Source organism: Sorghum bicolor, chromosome 6 (genome assembly GCF_000003195.3).
Source record: "Sorghum bicolor cultivar BTx623 chromosome 6, Sorghum_bicolor_NCBIv3, whole genome shotgun sequence".
NCBI lineage: Eukaryota > Viridiplantae > Streptophyta > Magnoliopsida > Poales > Poaceae > Sorghum > Sorghum bicolor.
Window position 1 is genome coordinate 52,847,830 of NC_012875.2, and position 18,557 is coordinate 52,866,386.

At 43.5% G+C, this 18,557-nt stretch overlaps 2 protein-coding genes and 2 long non-coding RNA genes across 4 annotated transcripts; 3 read left to right on the forward strand and 1 right to left on the reverse strand.

Annotated features, from left to right (window-relative positions):
• LOC8083380 (14 kDa proline-rich protein DC2.15) lies at positions 3,120 to 3,895 on the forward strand. Its single transcript, XM_002446870.2, has one exon. It carries the CDS (start codon positions 3,240 to 3,242, stop codon positions 3,636 to 3,638), a length of 399 nt encoding a protein of 132 aa, XP_002446915.1. The 5' UTR covers positions 3,120 to 3,239; the 3' UTR covers positions 3,639 to 3,895.
• Positions 7,950 to 9,503, reverse strand: LOC110436647. Its single transcript, XR_002454466.1, has 3 exons — positions 9,176 to 9,503; positions 9,021 to 9,088; positions 7,950 to 8,898 (listed from the first exon to the last, which is right to left on the reverse strand). It is a non-coding gene; the product is annotated as an uncharacterized LOC110436647 (long non-coding RNA).
• Positions 13,722 to 14,637, forward strand: LOC8083381 (14 kDa proline-rich protein DC2.15). The gene has a single exon (XM_002446871.2). The coding sequence runs from the start codon at positions 13,859 to 13,861 to the stop codon at positions 14,249 to 14,251; it is 393 nt and encodes a 130-aa protein (XP_002446916.1). The 5' UTR covers positions 13,722 to 13,858; the 3' UTR covers positions 14,252 to 14,637.
• On the forward strand, positions 16,992 to 18,557 carry LOC110436611. Its single transcript, XR_002454417.1, has 2 exons — positions 16,992 to 18,119; positions 18,253 to 18,557. It is a non-coding gene; the product is annotated as an uncharacterized LOC110436611 (long non-coding RNA).

Genomic DNA, 18,557 nt, shown 5'->3' on the forward strand with positions numbered 1-18,557 from the left:
GAGCATCTCCAAGAATTTGTTATTTTTTACTTGGCAAATCTTGTGATTTGCCAACTCTCAAAACAATATAAAAAATAAAAAATAGCTTCTCTCCAAGAGTTTGCTATTTTGAACTTGGCAAAATAAAAAAAGAAGGCCCACAAGATGTTTCTTCCTTAGGCGCTACTGATTCCGCGCGCCTCCTCTTCACGTGAACGACGCCACCGCCGCATCGTAGCTTCATCGATCGGTTTCCTGACGTTAGACCTAGCGTGAATCATAGAAGGACGATAACTACCCACAACACCGGCCTTGCCCGACGATGACTACCCTAGCTGGGCATGAAGATCGACGACGGGAAAAAGAGGGAACCATACCTGAACACTTGACGGCCTGGCTTCACGTCGAGCAGAAATAAGGAACGACAGCACGCGCAAAGGAAGGAAAGGCACGAAGGCTTTGTGCGCGCTAGAAACCATGATGACAAGTTGATATGCTGAGCATCTCCAATAGTTTGTCATTTTTTCTTTGCCATTTGTTGGAGTTTGCCAATTCTGGAAAGTAAATGGGGAAGGAGAAAAATAAGACATCTCCAAGAGTTTTGCAAATTTGACTTGCCATTTACCAAAATGTGGACCCAACTGCCGAAAGTTTTTGCACGTGGTCTCGGTCCGGGCTTTCATCGCGCGGTCGGCTGCCACTCGCATTGAGAAAGTCTGCCGCCACTTGCATTGAGACGCTCAAAGAGGACGAGAAAGAAGGAGACGAGCTAGTGGAGGAGGTGCGTGAACGCCGGCGAGTCCGGGAGCGGATGGTGCAAGAGCGCGGCGCGCGCATCAGCGAGCGTGGCGGTCGAGGATCGGAGAGCGGCGAGCGGCAATGCAAGCAGTGCGGCACTGAGGCCGCCACGGAGCGGGGGCTCCCAGAAGGCGGAGCGCACGCTGCGTCTCGCGGAGTGGGACGGAGTAGAGAAGCGCCCACTACAGCGGGCGGAGGAAGTCGGTGAGCAGCAGGTAGATGCCGTAGAGCACGAACAGCGCGGTGGCGAGGCCCGTGTGCGCCATGGCGATGTAGAGGGACGCGGCAGATCGGTGTTTGCCAAGTCGAAGACGGACTTGCATAAATGTCAAGCCTCCTCTGGAATTTGCTAAGTTTCTAAAAATACAAAACCAATATGCAAAACTGTTTGAGAGGTATTTTGTGAATTTTGGCAAAAATAAAAAATACAAAAACAATATGCAAAACTGTTGGAGATGCTCTAAGTTGCTATTTTTGAGCACTGAGAGTCATGATTTGCCAAGTTACTGTTTTTGTCAAGTTGATTTGCCTAACTGTTGGAGATAAGTTTTTCTTATTTTGCCGAAATTATATGGATAGCAAGTTGTTTTGCTAAACTTTTGAAGATGCTCATATTGCTGGGCCAGTGGCGTAGATGATCCTTCTAAACAACTCGAAAAGATAGGTGTTAATTCTTCTATGTGCAAAATCTTCGAGCTTCCTTTTGCCAAAAATTTAGCGTTCTTACCACCTCGATCAATTCAAACTATTAAAGTTTCAGCTGTAAGTCAGTTCACTTAAGTTTATCTGCCGAATCTACCGATCATTTAATATTATTTTTCTCTTACAATAAATCAGTGAACAATATTTTCAAAAATCAGTGAACAATATTTTGGAAAAAGTCTACATAACCCCCAAACTATCTAAGGTGGAATACTTCACTCCCCAAACTATAAAAGCAGATATTCTACCCCCTGAACTTTCAAAACCGGTCAAATAACCCCCTCGAGTGGTTTTAGAGGGTGGTTTTGTCTTTTTTTCTTTTTTATTTATTTCTGCTGAATCTTTGAAAAATCATAATAAATCACAGAAAAATCATAAAATTAAAAATTCAATTTTGTTGGACTCCTGATGAGCAGATCTACATAGTGAATATATAATATGATATACTTTAGTACAAATTTTTTTCTGTAGCTTTAAATCTATGTTTTTCTGTAATTAATTAGAATAATTCATATATGTAGTTCCTATGGTCTAGGCTCATTATTGTATGCTTAAACTATGGTAAAAATTTCATACTCATCGGATCACATATAACTTAGTTATAGATAAAGCATAGATTTAACAAGAATAAAGCTAAATAAATCTATAACTAAATTTTACTTGATCCAATGGATACGAAACTTTTACCATAGTTCAAGCATACAAAAATGAGTCCACCATAAAAAAATTTACCACAATTGAACCATTGGAACTACATATATGAATTATTCTTTTTAATTATATAAAAACATAGATTTAAATCTACAACCAAAACTTTGTACTAAAGTATACCATATTATATATTCATTGTGTAGATCTACTCATCAGAAGTCCAACAAAATTAAATTTTTAATTTTATGATTTTTCTGTGATTTATTATGATTTCTCAAAGATTCAGCGGAAATAAATAAAAAAGAAAAAGACAAAACCACCCTCTAAAATCACTCGAGGGGGTTATTTGACCGGTTTTAAAAGTTCAGGGGATAGAATATCCGGTTTTATACTTTGGGGGATCAAGTATTCCACCTTAGATAGTTTGGGGGTTATGTAGACTTTTTCCACAATATTTTCAAAGACAAACGAATAGGCTTCGTTTTTCTTTTGAAGCGAACAACCGTGCGTCCGTGCCCTTACATTGTCAAACTAAACGCAGATTACCTCAGCAATCACAGGGTTGTTTTGTGGTCCACCGGTTGGCGCCCTTCGTCTCGTAGCTCTGCTATCCTCTGATTGACACAACAATTTTTAAAACCCATTTCCATGACATCCTCATCATGTTACCAAGGTACAAACCAGCCAACCCCATATGCCAAGTTACTAAACTAAACTACAATCCACCATCGAGCGAGAACAAACGTCAACATGCATCGACCAATGCAGCAATCTTGATCACTAGCACTGTCCAGCATTATATCTGAAAAAAAAAATTCCAGATCCCCTATCAAATAATAATCACCGTCACATGCATCGACGACGCATCCATGATCCATGGTCACGGGTTAAGTTTAACGCCCTAATAATTTAGTGAAAGTTGTCGTTCAAAAAATAAAAATCAGTGAACGTTGCACCCATGCTTGCTCCTATAAAATGTCACACCGAGCAGCATCCATGAACTATCACAGGCGCTTAGCAGTCGATCGAGTTATTAAGGCCACCCAGCAGCCTAATCACTCATCAACCTTCGTGCTTGTGATCGATCAGCTGTTGCTGTGTGTGTAACAATGGCAGGCAACAACAAGGCCTCCTCGGTCGCGCTGTTCCTCGCCGTGAATCTGGCGGTGTTCGCCATGGCAAGCGCATGCGGTGGCAACTGCCCCACCCCGTCCACCCCGTCGACGCCGACCCCGACGCCGGCCTCGTTCGGCAAGTGCCCCCGTGACGCGCTCAAGTTGGGTGTGTGCGCCAACGTGCTGGGCCTGATCAAGGCCAAGGTGGGCGTGCCGCCGACGGAGCCATGCTGCCCGCTGCTGGAGGGGCTCGTCGACCTCGAGGCCGCACTCTGCCTCTGCACCGCCATCAAGGGCAATATCCTCGGCATCAACCTCAACCTGCCCATCGATCTCAGCCTCATCCTCAACCACTGCGGCAAGAGCGTGCCCACCGGCTTCAAGTGCCTCTAAGCATTCAGCCGCGCGGCATGATCATGCAGCTGCATGGATGATGGCTCGAATTCAGGTTTATTTGGTTTTGTATACGTGCTAGCTGGTCTGTTGTATGCATGTGTTTATATGCATGCATGCGACGGCCACGCACGTAGCTCTTGTTGTTTGATCAGCTTTGGCTTTCCGTTGCTTGATTTCCGATGTATGGTTTAATCGTCTTGTATTCGATCGGTGCGTATGAATAAATGGTTTAATCTGTTCGGTACGTAGGTATACATGATCTAAATTTGTTTCAGCCTGTACTGGCCGTATTATTCTTAAATGCAAGCGTACGTACGTGAGACGTGCCGGCCTGTGCAGACTTTGCTAATTTGCGCTTATATGGTACACGCGGTACACGTAGGCACACGTTGCTTTACCTGCCTGGGAAATTCGTGTTCTACGTTCACTTCTAATTAACGGCTACGAGCAGGGGGCACGCTTCGCCATTCTCTCTTTCTGGGCCTGAAGCCTATAGAGTTCACGAGCGAGCGCGGATGGGCCGGCCCGTAGCATTCGGTCATTGTGGAGTTTGGGTTGGAATGGGCAGACGGCAGAGGCGGTCTGAAATGGAGAAATATACCTTCTTTTCCTGTTCTTTTTTTCCCCCTAAAACGATACCTTGCTTTCCTTGAATACATGCTTTGCTAATGCTACTAAGGGTAAGATATTATCTCATAGATATTCTCGTGTCACGTAATTACAGTATGAGATGATTTAATTTGTCTTTTAGGGAATGTTTATGGGAATTACGTATGGCACGCGTATAGAAGTTGTCTTTTTTTTATTCAATAGAAGTTGTCTTTTAAGTTGTCTCCTAATAATTCTAAGGTTCTTAATTTTTGCATACAATACAACAGATTATTTTTTTATGAATATGTTTGGTTCCAACCGGAACTAGCCATGCGCGTCATGGCGTTGCCACACTTTACGGTGCCAAAGATAGCCGCCACACCTATGGCGAGATTTTGCACTGGGGAAAGTTGTGGCTACCACACCTGCGTTACCACACCTGCATGTTGAACCAAACAGTAGCCTTTCAATGCATGATGTGCCACAAGCAGGGCGTGGTGAGGAGCCAAACACCGTCTATATAACAACAACAACCACCACCACTTATACAATGATATATATATATAAGTTGTCTCGTAATCCTAAATTTTTGTGCTAAACTTTGTCACAGGTGTGGCTTTTATATATGTTACTCGCCAGAAGCTTGCTGAAGATTAGACGTGACAAATTATGATATCAACCAAACAAGCCTTTATGAGATGGTTCGTCACAAAACAACCACCTTTTACCACTCTTTTCTCTCCCCTATGTTAGTTTGCACCCAAGGCAATGAAACCGATCTACACGTACGCCGCCGCAGGCGTAACTGTGAATCGAAAGTCTCACAATGCTCCAATGCAACCAGCAGTATCACGTACACAACAGCGCACACCCATGGTCGATCATTCCGTCCCTCTAGGGGGGCGAAGGTACGTAGATTTGAGTGTGGGTTCAAATACACCATCCAATTTTTTGCAAAACCAAATGTTTTTTCTCAAAATATCTAATATATATATATATATATATATATATATATATATATATATATATATATATATATATATATATATATATATATATATATATATATATATATATATATATATATATATAACTATTAGTCTAAAGCTGGCTACAGAATATCACATTTTGTAGCCGGACCAAAACTCGCAAGACGGTCACCGGTGCACCACTGTCACGCGCCTGGTTTTGGCTTAGTGGTCCCCTTGCATGCATGCATTCAATCCCGCTAATCAAAATAATTTTTGTGCGGATTGGCTGGCTCGTTAATAACGTTGCTTCCTAATCATTCTGGTCCCCCGACGAGTCTCCCTTCTAGTACCTCTCTCGTTTCATTCTCTCTCTCTCTCTCTCTCCGGTCGTTCCGTTCCACATCTGGATCTCACAAAAGTGCACTGACGGTAAGCATCCCCCGTCCACCCTTCTCTCGTTGCTCGTGTGAGGGCTCAACGGGGCTCGGCAAGGGCGGCGGCCCGGCTCCCCCGCGACGCATCCAGTGGCGGTGCTGGCTCCGCCGCGACACGACCTCTGGTGGCGGCCTTGCTCCACTGTGCACTGCCCTGCGACGACCGGCAGCTGCCGCGCTCCCTCGTGAAGGCGACGCTGGGCTTGGATGGTGCGGCGCCCTCCCCGTTGGCAGCCTGTGCACATCCTCGTCGAGTCGGAAGCGCGACCTGCCTGTGCACATCCTTCTCGTCGGCTCGGAACCACACCACGATGTGATGCATCATGGCTCACCGGCCGGACGAACCTGAGGCGAATCGTCTCAGGTCATCCATACACGGATCCAGATTCTTTGCTCAACGGAGGAGTTTCTTCTCTCAACAAAGTCTGCTGAATAATGGATATTGTATCAGATCCATGTACTCGTGTATGTGTCTGTTTAGTTTAGATGCACAAATGCATCTTTTTTCCACAAATGTATCTAATACTGTTTTATAATTCGAGCAAATTATGTAGTATTTGCTTGCATTGTTAGCTTTGTGTAATTTATTTCAATTAAGTTGGATAATCAGAATACAAAATTTTTGTAAATATTTCTTATTGTGGATTCTCGTAAATATTTCTTAGTGTGAATTCTCATTAATATTTCTAATTTGCAGATTCTCGTAATTACTATTAGTGCAAATTCTCGTAAGTATTTAATGCAGATTGTTGTAAATATTGTTAATGTAAAAGTTCGTAAATATTTTTTTAGTGCAGATTCTCGTAAAGATTACTTAGTGTGGATTCTCGTAAATATTTTTAGTGCAAATTCTCATAACTACTCCTTCATGTAGATTCTCGTAAATATTACTTAGTGCAGATTCTTAAATATTTATTATTCTTGTAAATATTATAGGGCAGATTCTCGTAAATACTTATTAATGAAGATTCTCCTAAATATTTACAAGATCCATTTAAATAGCTGTTGTAAATATTTACGAGATCCATTTAAAAATATTCTTGTAAGTATCAAGTTATGCTAGAGGAAAATTCATAACATAGAATTCCCGTAAATATTCTTAGTACAAATACCAATTATGGTAACTATAATCCAAATCATACATACCATCTTGAGCGACTCTAAATTAGTTTCACGTAAATTGGGCTCATCATGCTCTATTCTCGTAAGTACCTATAAATATTTAATATCATAGATTTGTATTTTCTTTTAGCATTCTCGTAACACATGCAAATTTATACCAGTAAACCAGCTTCATTTATATATTTTCGTAACGCCATCTGTACACACGCTTGCATGCATGGCACCGTGAAGGCATGTATATTCTCGTAACCCATCTATACACGCTTGCAGCTTGTTTCACGTAATTAGCTCCGGCCCGCACGCTCAGCTCAAACAGGAAAGCGGCAGTAACGTTTTTGGCGCTACTCACGCAGGGTGTGCATGCTCGGTCTCTCTCCCTCAGTAATAATAGTAATTAATTACGAGATCCGGCCGGCTCGCTCGCAGCAGGTCCGTTAATTTATGGCCTGTTTAGATTGGGGATGAAAATTTTTTGGTGTCACATCGAATGTGTCGGAAGGATGTCGGGAGGAGTTTTTATAAACTAATAAAAAAACAAATTACATAGCTCGTCAGGAAACTGCAAGACAAATTTATTAAGCATAATTAATCTGTCATTAGCATATGTAGGTTACTGTAGCACTTAAGGCTAATCATGGAGTAACTAGGCTTAAAAGATTCGTCTCGCGATTCTCAACTAAACTGTGTAATTAGTTTATTTTTTTATCTATATTTAATGTTTCATATATGTGTCAAAAGATTCGATGGGATGGATGAAAAAATTTTTGGTGGGAAACTAAACAGGGCCTTAGGATCGGTCGAGCGCGCGCCTGGTGGATGGCTCGGTCGGTTGGCCTGGCTACAAAATAAGATATCTTATAGCTAGCTATAGAGTATACTCTCCCTCTATATATATATATATATATATATATATATATATATATATATATATATATATATATATATATATATATACACGGTAGCGCTATTCTACACCCTAGGTGTAGAATATTATTCTACACCGCAAGTCAAAACTGAGCAGAAAAAATACTGAGTAGTACTGAACAACGTTCAGTATCATCCAACACTATACCTAAGACCATGAAATACTGAACAATACTGAAACGCGAATACTGAATTATGTTCAGTATAACAGATTGGTGTAGAATAATACTGAATTCTAGGGTGTAGAATAGCACTTTTATATATATATATATATATATAGGGTGAGTGATTTTTACACGTACGAGTATCTACACGCACCTAGAGTCTACACGCGCGAAGGAGGCAGCCCCGCGCGGACCTAGCTAACGGGCCCGTGTTAGTGGAGCTAACGGGTTTGAATACAATCCAATTATAACACCTACTATGCGGGCGTATTTATAGGAATTCAAAAAATTGAGGCGTTAATAACATACGTGCGTTGTGAGTATGCCCATATACATGCATATAGCACGTACGTCTGCATGTGTTGAGTTGATGTCGCTATACACTGCATGATTTGTGACTGGCCGCCGGCGCCGATTTTGTATACTTGTTCTTTTTCCTACAGTTTTTTTTACTGTCATATATGCATCCATGTGAAAACAGCCAGTACGAATGCATACTTGTTAGAGTATATATGTGTACGTACGCATTATTTAAGAAAGGGTATGATTAGATAGTTGTTTTTTAATTAATGAGTATATCCAAGGAGAGAATGAACCCATACATATTTAACGGGGATCAACCGATGCTCGTTTGGAGAACAGAGTATATATATATATATATGTATGAGAATATACTCGTTCGTAGGAAAGTATACAGATTGGGGAGTATGTTTATATACTTATCTGACACATGATTATATTATTAGTATTTATCTCTCATAATGTAATATCACGGAAGTACGCTAAGTACAGCTACATACTTTTTGAAAAACAAGTATATACAGATACCTTTCCTAAGTATAGGTACATACTTTTTGATAAACGAGTATATGTAGATACCTTTTTCTGGAGTATCAGTTCATACATTATTATAGAAGTATGTACTAACATTTATCTCTCAGTTTGGTCACCGATCCACTCAATTCTGAATGCTTCGTGGTTGTCGCATAGACGCAGAATGTCGAACAACATCAGCGATGCAGACGTGGCTCACCGAGATGCGATTTACTACCTGTTCGTAAAGAATACAAAAATGAATGGGTGCAGAAGTAAACTAATCAATTTTTCATTCCACATTCTGATCAACCTGAATGAAGCAAAAAAATACAAAAAAAAACATATATGTACGTGTACCTGTACTGGCCAACAGCCCATCAGTCGCCTCCCATGACTAGTGAAAGAAGCTGCATCTAGATCTGCATCTGGTAAAAGAAGACGACTAATTCAATTAGATCTAAAAATACTATAAACTAGCTAGATCAATGAAAATACACAACATGAGCACTCACCGCGGAGCTTCGACCTGCACCCGCACACAGAGCTGGAGAACTCCGACCAAGGGCCGCCGCCTGCCGATGTAGGTGAGGGCACACCGTGCCCCTATGCGATGCCAACTCCAAAACACGGAACCATCGTCAGTTGGAGAGGATGCGCCTGCACAGACACAAGTAGGAGGAGGCATCTACGCGGCCGCCAGTCAGGGAGAGGCATCAGCGCGGCCGCCGGTAGATCGACGAGCAGACGTCCGCGAGACCACTCGTGTGGCCGGCGGATACGGTGAATGAGAACAGAATTTTCTAATATATACATTAGTTAACGGGTTCACCACTTTGACCCGTTAATCAAATAGATATGGTTTAGTTATACAGGAGTTGATACGTAGGCTGTGGAATAGACTGGGTGCGGAGGTCGGAGTAGTTACACGTTGGTGTAGAAAGGAATTACCATATATATATATATATACACACACACACTGTGCATCCCCTCCCCGCAAATCCACAGCACACGCTCCCGCTGTTTCGACGAAGCGCGCGATAAGATCGAGTATTCTAGGCTAATCCCGAATAATAAAAGTGGAGGAGCTAGGCTAGATCCAGATCTCGGATCCTGTTCCGGCCGCAAGTTTATTCGTTCCGCCCAGGCCAGTTGATCTGTCGAAACACGTTCTTCTCTCTATCGGTGGCTAGGTGCTGGCCGGCCGGTCGAAAACGTACGTATACCAATAAAACCACCACGCATGGATCCGTGCAGCGTGTAGGCGCGCGCGTACGTCCAGCAACCCGTGATCGCTGCTCGGAACTGACCGGGAAGCCAACGACGCCGCATACGACGGCGAAGGCCCCAGTCATGACAGATATTTCAGATCTCGTGCGTGCGTACGTGTGGCGTAGGAGTACACCAATTCGTAGCAGTAGTACGTTCCAGTGCACAGCGCCGGTGCACAACAAAAGGGAGGACCGACCGACCAGACCACTACCGGGACCAGCTAGGTAACCCTGACGAGAGACTGGGACGCGTCAACTGTCGAATGAATGATCGAATCCAATGGGCTGCCCGGCCTCAGGTCGCTAGTCTTGACTGAAGTGAAGTATGCGGTGTGCCGATGCCAGTATGCATGCAGTAACGTCCGATCACCGTACAGTCGTTGAAGTCGGCTACGTTCAGGCCTTGTTTAGTTCCCAAAAAATTTTGTAAAATTTTTCATATTTCCTGTCACATCGAATCTTTAGACGTATGTATGAAGTATTAAATATAGACAAAAATAAAAACTAAGTGCACAGTTTGGTCGGAATTGACGAGACGAATCTTTTGAGCCTAGTTAGTCCATGATTGGACAATATTTGTCAAATACAAACAAAAATGCTACAGTGTCGATTTTGCAAAAAGTTTTGGAACTAAACAAGGCCTGAAAACCAAAAAATTTTCAACACATGCATGAAATAATAAATATAGACGAAAACAAAAACTAATTACACAGTTTAACTGTAAATCACGAGACGAATCTTTTGATCCTAGTTAATTAGTCCATGATTGTATTTGTCACAAACAAACGAAAGTGCTACAGTGCCGAAAACTTTTCACTTTTCGGAAGTAAACAAGGCCTAAAATACACGATTCCCCTATAGCATTCCGCGCGCGCGCGCGGGGATGAGAAAGCAGATGCATAGAGTTCTGAAGGTGTGGGAGCTGTTGCGGCGGCCGAACACCGGCCCGCAGTACCCCACGGTGACCGCACGCTGGCCGGTTTGTTCGCTCGATCGCACTGTGCGGCCCGTGAGCTCGCCGGCCGGCCGGCCGATTCTCTCTCGCGCGCGTACCCCATCGCCAGGCCAGCAGCGGCAGCGCAACGTCTCTCCTGCTGTGTGGTGTGTATAGTGAGAGACGGGGACGGCACACAGCTGGGAGGCGACGCTGATGTGCCCCTGCCAGGGGGTCAAGATGATGGCGATGCGTCGGGCGCCCCCATGGTCCGGGCCAGAGCTAGCTTCCAAGCCATCCTCTCAGCTTTTCCTTGCCACGAGACACTACTGCCAGCTCAAGGCTCAAAGCAAACGGTACCACGGCTCGCCATGCATGCGCCCAGCGGAACTCCGTCGTCCACACCTCCCACTCCCACATGGGCTAGCTTCCACTGCCTACCGGCCGGCTTGTTGATGATCATTCAGAGCAAGCCAAACTTAAATAAAGATCAGAATGCAAAAAATCAATTAGCTACGGTATAAAAGAAAACTAATAGGTTGATGCTTGCATTTTTTTCTTTGTTCGCCTAATAAAAATCGTGACAAATCTTTTGCCTTCTTAATTTTCTAAAAAAAAATAGCTAGAGTAGTTAGTCAATAGTCATGTATGGATGATGATTACACTGCGTGGTTCACTGGCATATCAAACCACGTATATATATGCTGTGCCCAGCCCTGTAGGCCTGTACAATGAGCATATGATGATGTTTCTCGTCCATATTAGCTGCACGCCTGCACTTGACTAGGAAAAGTACACACCTGCTGGTACTGGGAGATAACTACAACTAGTTTCACAAGTACCCATTAGAAATAATATTGGGATGTCTTCTAAGTGAAACCGAGGGTAAAATTTTCATTTCGTTGACCAGCTTGTTCGCTTGAGATTATCTGCTTAATTCGTCAATCATTCAGCAATATTTTTCTATGTGCTCCTCCATCCAACATCCCAAACAGATCGAGCTATACAACACATATCGATCGAGTACTGTGTTGTGCCTAGAACTTAACACAACTGCACAAGCAACTTAGGAATGCTCATCCGTTGGGCTACCACCAGTAGTTTGGGGAGAAGTGGCCCAAGTATATATTCTGTGATCGCCTTGCATTAGTGGGCCAGGAACTGGACGTACTTCTACTTACGAGGCAAAACATACAGATATGGTTAAAAATGATAGAAGTACCAAATTTTCATGTACGGCTGCATTTTGCTATCTCTTTGGTACATCTACAAGGAACACAAAGGACATGTGAAAAAAAACGGCTATATATGAACCAAACAAATCATACATCTACGTGCATACTTTGTATAGAACAAATGGGATTGTGCATTATCTTTTTTTTAGGTTAGATTGTCCACTATCTTCTCACTTCTTATTATCTTTTTCTTTTTTCCTTTTTGGTTTGTGGAATAGAATTGATAGAACCACCACATCTCATTTCAGGTGGAGATATACAACTTGTGCTCTAAGTTTTTCTTTTTACCAAAGTCAATAAGGAAAACCCCAACTTATTTTTTTATATTTTTTTATTCTAGACCTGTTTAGTTTGCTCCCATAGGAGTCAAATCTAGGACTGTTGAGTGCTACTCGGGTGCTCTAACTACTAGACTATAGGCCCTTTCAAACTTGTGTTCTAAGGTGGTATACATTTACCTATATGATATGAACTTTTGGTTTGTGGAATAGAATTCACAAAACCACCACATCTCATCTATATATGGTCGAGATATACAACTTGTGTTCTAAGGGTTTTTTTTATCAAAGTTAGTAGGGGAAACCCCAACTTATTTTTATCACTTTTTTTATTTTAGACCTGATTAATTTGCTCCCACACGAGTCAAATCTAGACCTGTTGAATGCTACTTGGGTGCCCTAACCACTAGGCTAGAGGTCCTTTCGCACTTGTGTTCTAAGGTGGTATATGTTTGCTTATGTAAATGCTTTTCAAATGGCACACAATGAAAGAATGGACTAATACTAGGCCATTTCTAGTGTATTATCATGTCATACATGACAAGGGACACATGTGATATTTCGGTGAGATATCATATAGAGTTAATAAGGAAGTGAGAGAAGATTTAATTGAGTTGTATCCTCGTGGAGGTACAAGTTCAGCTATAGATTTAAGACTAGTATAGATGTAACTATTAATGGATGAGATTTTTAATAAACTATATACTACGATATTATGTACTCCATCCGTCTTGTAATAAAGTCTAAAAAATAGATAGATTAAGACCTCTGGCGAAAAAAATGCACACTCGGAGGATATCTCCTAGGTTTGATAGTTATCATTTATGTGCATCCATGATTAGCTTCCGTATTAGGAGACAATGTCCTATGTCGTTGTAATTTTTTCAGATAAATTTAAACCCTCGAAGAGTTATTTATTTTGAGATGAAGGGAGTAAAACATGAGCTGTATATATCGTACTTATATGGTCTATTTGGTGTTGCGCCAGCACAGGTCTGTATACGGCTCCGGCCGTCATTAGAGCGGGCAAAGCCATATGCCACTATAAGGACAAGCGCTTCAGCACTAAGCAGAGAGCCGGAGCCATTTTGAGGTAGTGAAACCCAGCTCCTGCGGAAGGGCTCCGCACCAAAGCACGACGAGAGCTGCTGCACCAAACGAGGTCTTATACGTAGTACATGATATAGCAGCTTTTGGAGGAAAAAAAAAAGGTGACATGATATATGATTGGGAGTAGTAGACGAGAGATCAGCTCGTGCAAATTTACCTATTATTATTATAAGGGGACATGTGGTAGGCGGGTAGCTACTTATACAGAAAAGGAGAGCTACATAAGGTCTCATATTTTCTCCTATAAATACCCCCATACTCCCCTCCCCTAAACCATCCCATCTCCCTCCTAGCTAGCACAAGCATAGTCGTCTCTTCTTTCTGCCTCCAGTTATTATCCACGAGCTAGTGCGCTGCAATCAACTTAGCCATGGCATCCAAGGCCGTCCTCTTCTTGGCTCTTAACCTCCTGTTCTTCACAGTGGCCAACGCCTGCGGCAGCTGCCCGACCCCGACGCCGCCACCGCCACCGCCTCCTGCTACTACCCCACCCCCTCCATCCAGCGGCAAGTGCCCGCTGAATGCGCTCAAGTTCGGCGTGTGCGCCAATGTGCTCGGCCTCGTCAAAGGCGAGGTTGGCAAGGTGCCTGCTGAGCCATGCTGCACCCTCCTCGATGGCCTTGTAGACTTCGAGGCCGCCGTCTGCCTCTGCACCGCCATCAAGGCCAACGTGCTCGGCATCGTCATCGATGTCCCTGTCAAGCTCAGCGCCCTCGTCAACTACTGTGGCAAGTGCGTGCCCAAGGGCTACATCTGTGCGTAAGCTCCGCGCGGTTCCACGCTCGTACGTAATTTAGCACGCACCCTGCATGGCACACACATGCATTGTGTCTGCTGATCTCTTCTGTCGTCCAGCTCATTTGTGCACCTTCGAGGGTTCTACAAACCTGTAGAACCATTCCGGCCAAATACTTTTATCAGTTCGCATGTACCGTCGATCTCTTTGCTGGATTTCCATTTTTCTTTTGTATTTGATCATTTCTTCATAAGAGTCCGCGACATCTTCTCGAAGAACAAGGAGTGTTGCTTCTAGTTTTTATATTTATGAATCATGTAATCTGTTGAGAGTCATTTGTTGTGTATGTAAAATCAAGCACTTGAACGTGTAATACTTATTCGATTTGTTAATTGTGTTAGCCATTTGGTTAATCTCCCATGATCTACTTTTATTAGGATTCTAGCACAATTACAACATATGTGTTTTTCCCTTCTCCAAATGAGAAATGTTTGAAATCTTAGATCTGTGTCGAGTGACTAAAATCACTTAGGTCCGTATTTCAGACAGACCGATATCACCCTAGTATGCCTCCATTTAGTAATCCTACTTAGGGTCTATTTGGATCCTTAATTAGCTCTAAAAGTTTGCTAAGGCATTATTTCGGATCCACAACTAATATGTCGGGTAATGCTTTATGAAAACACCCCCACCAACAAAATAGTTGTTAGCTGGTTCTCACTAGCGCTAGTACAGGTATTTATTACTTGGGATTCAAATTAACAACTCCTTTTATGCATCCCTCGGTACGGTTTTTCTTGAACCTTAGTACGTGTTACTACCACCCAAATAAACCTCGCCTCTATTGTCTAGTTATTTCCTCTTTGTCGCCCATTTCTTAAAGCTTTCCACACCAAGAATCTCTTACCATGACGCATTGCATACGAGCCATGCTTGCCAAGCACTAGACGCACCTAACTTCATCGTCCACAAAATGAGTGAGATGGTACGGTAGCATCGTCATCTTGCAAAGTCACTACATAGTGACATGCCCCTAGAGTCTATTTGATCCCTTTGTAAATAAATGAGACTAAACTACTCACTCGAGATACAGGCCCTGAACTCACTCGAATTGATGAAGGTGTTGTTATCAACAAAGAATAAGACCTCATAAGGAATCAACAATGAGGCTGATATTTTCTAGTGAATTTTGTGACCCAACAACACATCATTTCATCCCCCCCCCACCCCCCACCCCCTTTTTGCGAGACCTAATAACATCTTCATCATAGATGTTTACCTGCGACAATAGTGAGATATATATAATTCCCACACAAAACATATTTAATGGTTAATCTAATTATAAATATTTATGATTTTCTTATAATTTTGTTGAACATGAGATAGTTTGACTAAGCAAATATGCTAGAATTGGCATATACTGTAGAGTAGCAGTTCTAATATTTCGTTTTAAACAAAGACCACATTAGCTCCGGGGCTCAGCTCCGCAGAATTGTATAGCCCGTGACTACGAGGATGGCCCTCGTGTCCACTGCACAGGTCCCGTGGATCCAGACGATGCAGATAGCAGTATCTGATAGGCTGGTAGCAGATTACCAGCCAGTCCTCCAAGCAGGGACAGCGTAGCATTGCACGAGAAAATGCTGGTCGCGCGTGATGGGATAGGCACAGTGTACCAAGCCACGCGAAATGACATCCGTTTTAGGCCCCATCGATGATCTTGCATCATTCCATTCTGCTTTAGTCGTGTGGGACAGTGGTAATCTCTACTGGGGTTCCAAAAAAAATTCAATATTCCTCATCATATCAAATTTTACGGCACATGTATGAAATATTAAATATAAATAAAAAAATAACTAATTATACATTTTACTTGTAATTTGCGAGACAGATCTTCTAAATCTAGTTAATCTATAATTAGAAAATAATTATCAAATAAAAATAAAAATACTACAGTATTACATCGAGTCAAGCAGCAGCGCAGCCTGTGCACTGAATTTTTTCAGAGGCCTTGTTTAGTTTTAACTAAAATCCAGAATTTTGTAAAGATTTGTTATCCTATCGAATTTTACGGTGCATGTATAGAACATTAAATATAAATAAAAAAATAACTAATTGTACGGTTTGTCTGTAATTTATGAGACGAATCTTTTAAGTCTAATTAGTTTATGATTGGATAATTGTTCCTAAATATAAACAAAGTGCTACAGTAAAAAAATTTCAGGTAAGGAACTAAATAAGACTTTTTTTTTTTGAGAAACTGCACTGCATTTCTGCATACCCGCCTGCGGCGATGCGCGTGTTTCCTGGGCCTGGGCGCCGGCTCGCGGGGGAAAGAAAAAGGAAAACCCGTGAAACGAAGAAGAGGCTCGCCTGGTCCTGACTTTTATCTCGGCCCAGTAAAGCGAAGCATTCTGGCCCAGCAGATCACGTGGGTCGCGAAAAGCCCATGGCCAGACTCGCACGTTACGTTACGTCGTGGCAGCAGTCCAGCGGATAACGCCCGCGCTCCCCTTGGGTCCCCCGGTCTCGCAATCCCAGAGACCCTCCTGTCAAACGAAGCCGCCGGCCGCGGCACGAGAGCGTGGGCGGCCAACGAGAAGCCGCCGGACACGGTAGATCCGATCGACCGGCCGTGTCTGTGTCCCCCGCTTCCTTCGCCGCGCGCCTCCTCTCCTCCCCCACGTTGCCCAGATATCATACGAGAATACGACACGACCCCCGCGCCCCGCCGGCCATCTGCCCCCGGCGCGACGTATTGCCACAATCCCAATTCCCACCCCCACACCAAAAGGGACCCGCAACTAAACAGAGGATTTGGCACAATGCCACCACACAAGGTTATCATCAGAGAGTAAGAAATAAATGCCGTCGACTTCGAGGAGCGTCAGAGTGATCGAAGGACTCTTGTCACCACTCACACACACCACACCACAAGATCTGAATGCCGACTTCGGACGTCGCAATTCTTCAGACTCCATAGTTTGAGATCCTGGACGGACTTGATGAATGACAATCAGGCAAGGGCGCAAGGATCTGTCTATGCTTCGTTGGAGCAACATACTCCTATCTGCGTGCCCATGGAGCCGGCGGCCTCTTAGCCCCAATCAACGGGCAGATTGGGAGGGTTTGCCAGGACCTCACCTCACGCCGGGACCGATGTCCGTAATTTCTGCAGTATGCGTGCATTTGCATTCCAATTGCTACTACTGTCATGTCAAATCACTGTATGATGTGCTAGGTGATTGTTGGTAAGATTGCGGTAGGGAGGAGGGGGACATTAGCGGGAAGATTGAGAAGACTGTCAGGTGCCAAAGCAAGCCCAGGCATATTTTACTAGGCGTCCTGTATAGTATTCGCTCCAGAGTCCAGACGCACATGGATCCTACCTCGTGTTTGCAACCAGGTAGTAGAGACAAGTCGCGGAAACCAACGTTTATCTCTGTACTCTTGTCGGGTCAACGGTTAGTACAAACGTCCCTAGCAATTGCTAGTACTATTAATTTGGTGATCATTGTTGCCGCTTGCTTCTTAATGATGCCAAATCCAAACTAAATCTAGAGTACCAGTAACATGGCCTGTGTAAGTGTGTACTGCTGATATCGTCCTGGGTAACTATTGTTCAGCAGGGGTGGGATTTCTGGAAAGCATGCTCACCGGATCGATCAGAGGGTACGTTGGAAGTAGAATTGAATAATCCGATTTTTAATTACCAGGATCGATGCTGAGATTTACTCAGAGGGCAGCAGGAGCGCTCTTTTGATAGCTTGCAGAGGATTGCAGTCGCAGTGCTGTCTGCGCTTCAGCGCTTTGGTTACAGTTCGCTGCATGCCCTTCGATCGGGTGCCGGCAAATTGTGAACGGCAAACTGCACCACTCCTCCCAGCTAGCCCAGGTATGAATTTGACACGTAGTACGTCGACACCATTCCAGCAAAGATCAAGCAACTTGCTGTGATGCATGCATTCGTTCTCCTTGCTGACTTTGATCTATCTTGTGATGCTGATGTGCGCCTCATACGCTACCAGTATATACCAACACACACCGGCCATATTAATTTCTGCTCGACCAACATCGCGGCGTGCATGCCATGGTCTATCTGAAATCGCTTTGAGGTTCGGGTCGATGAGGCGGCCAATCCTACAAGCTTGCTCGATCGGTTGCTCCCAAGATACATAGCAGCTCCCATGTGACCGATCGATGCCGAATTGCCGATGCGATGCAATGTGAGACAGCAGTGGGAGTTGAGAAACGAGGATGGCTATAATAGATATGTACTCCCTCCATACCTAAATTAATTGACGTCCTAGGCTTAAGATGTGTTTTCGCAAAA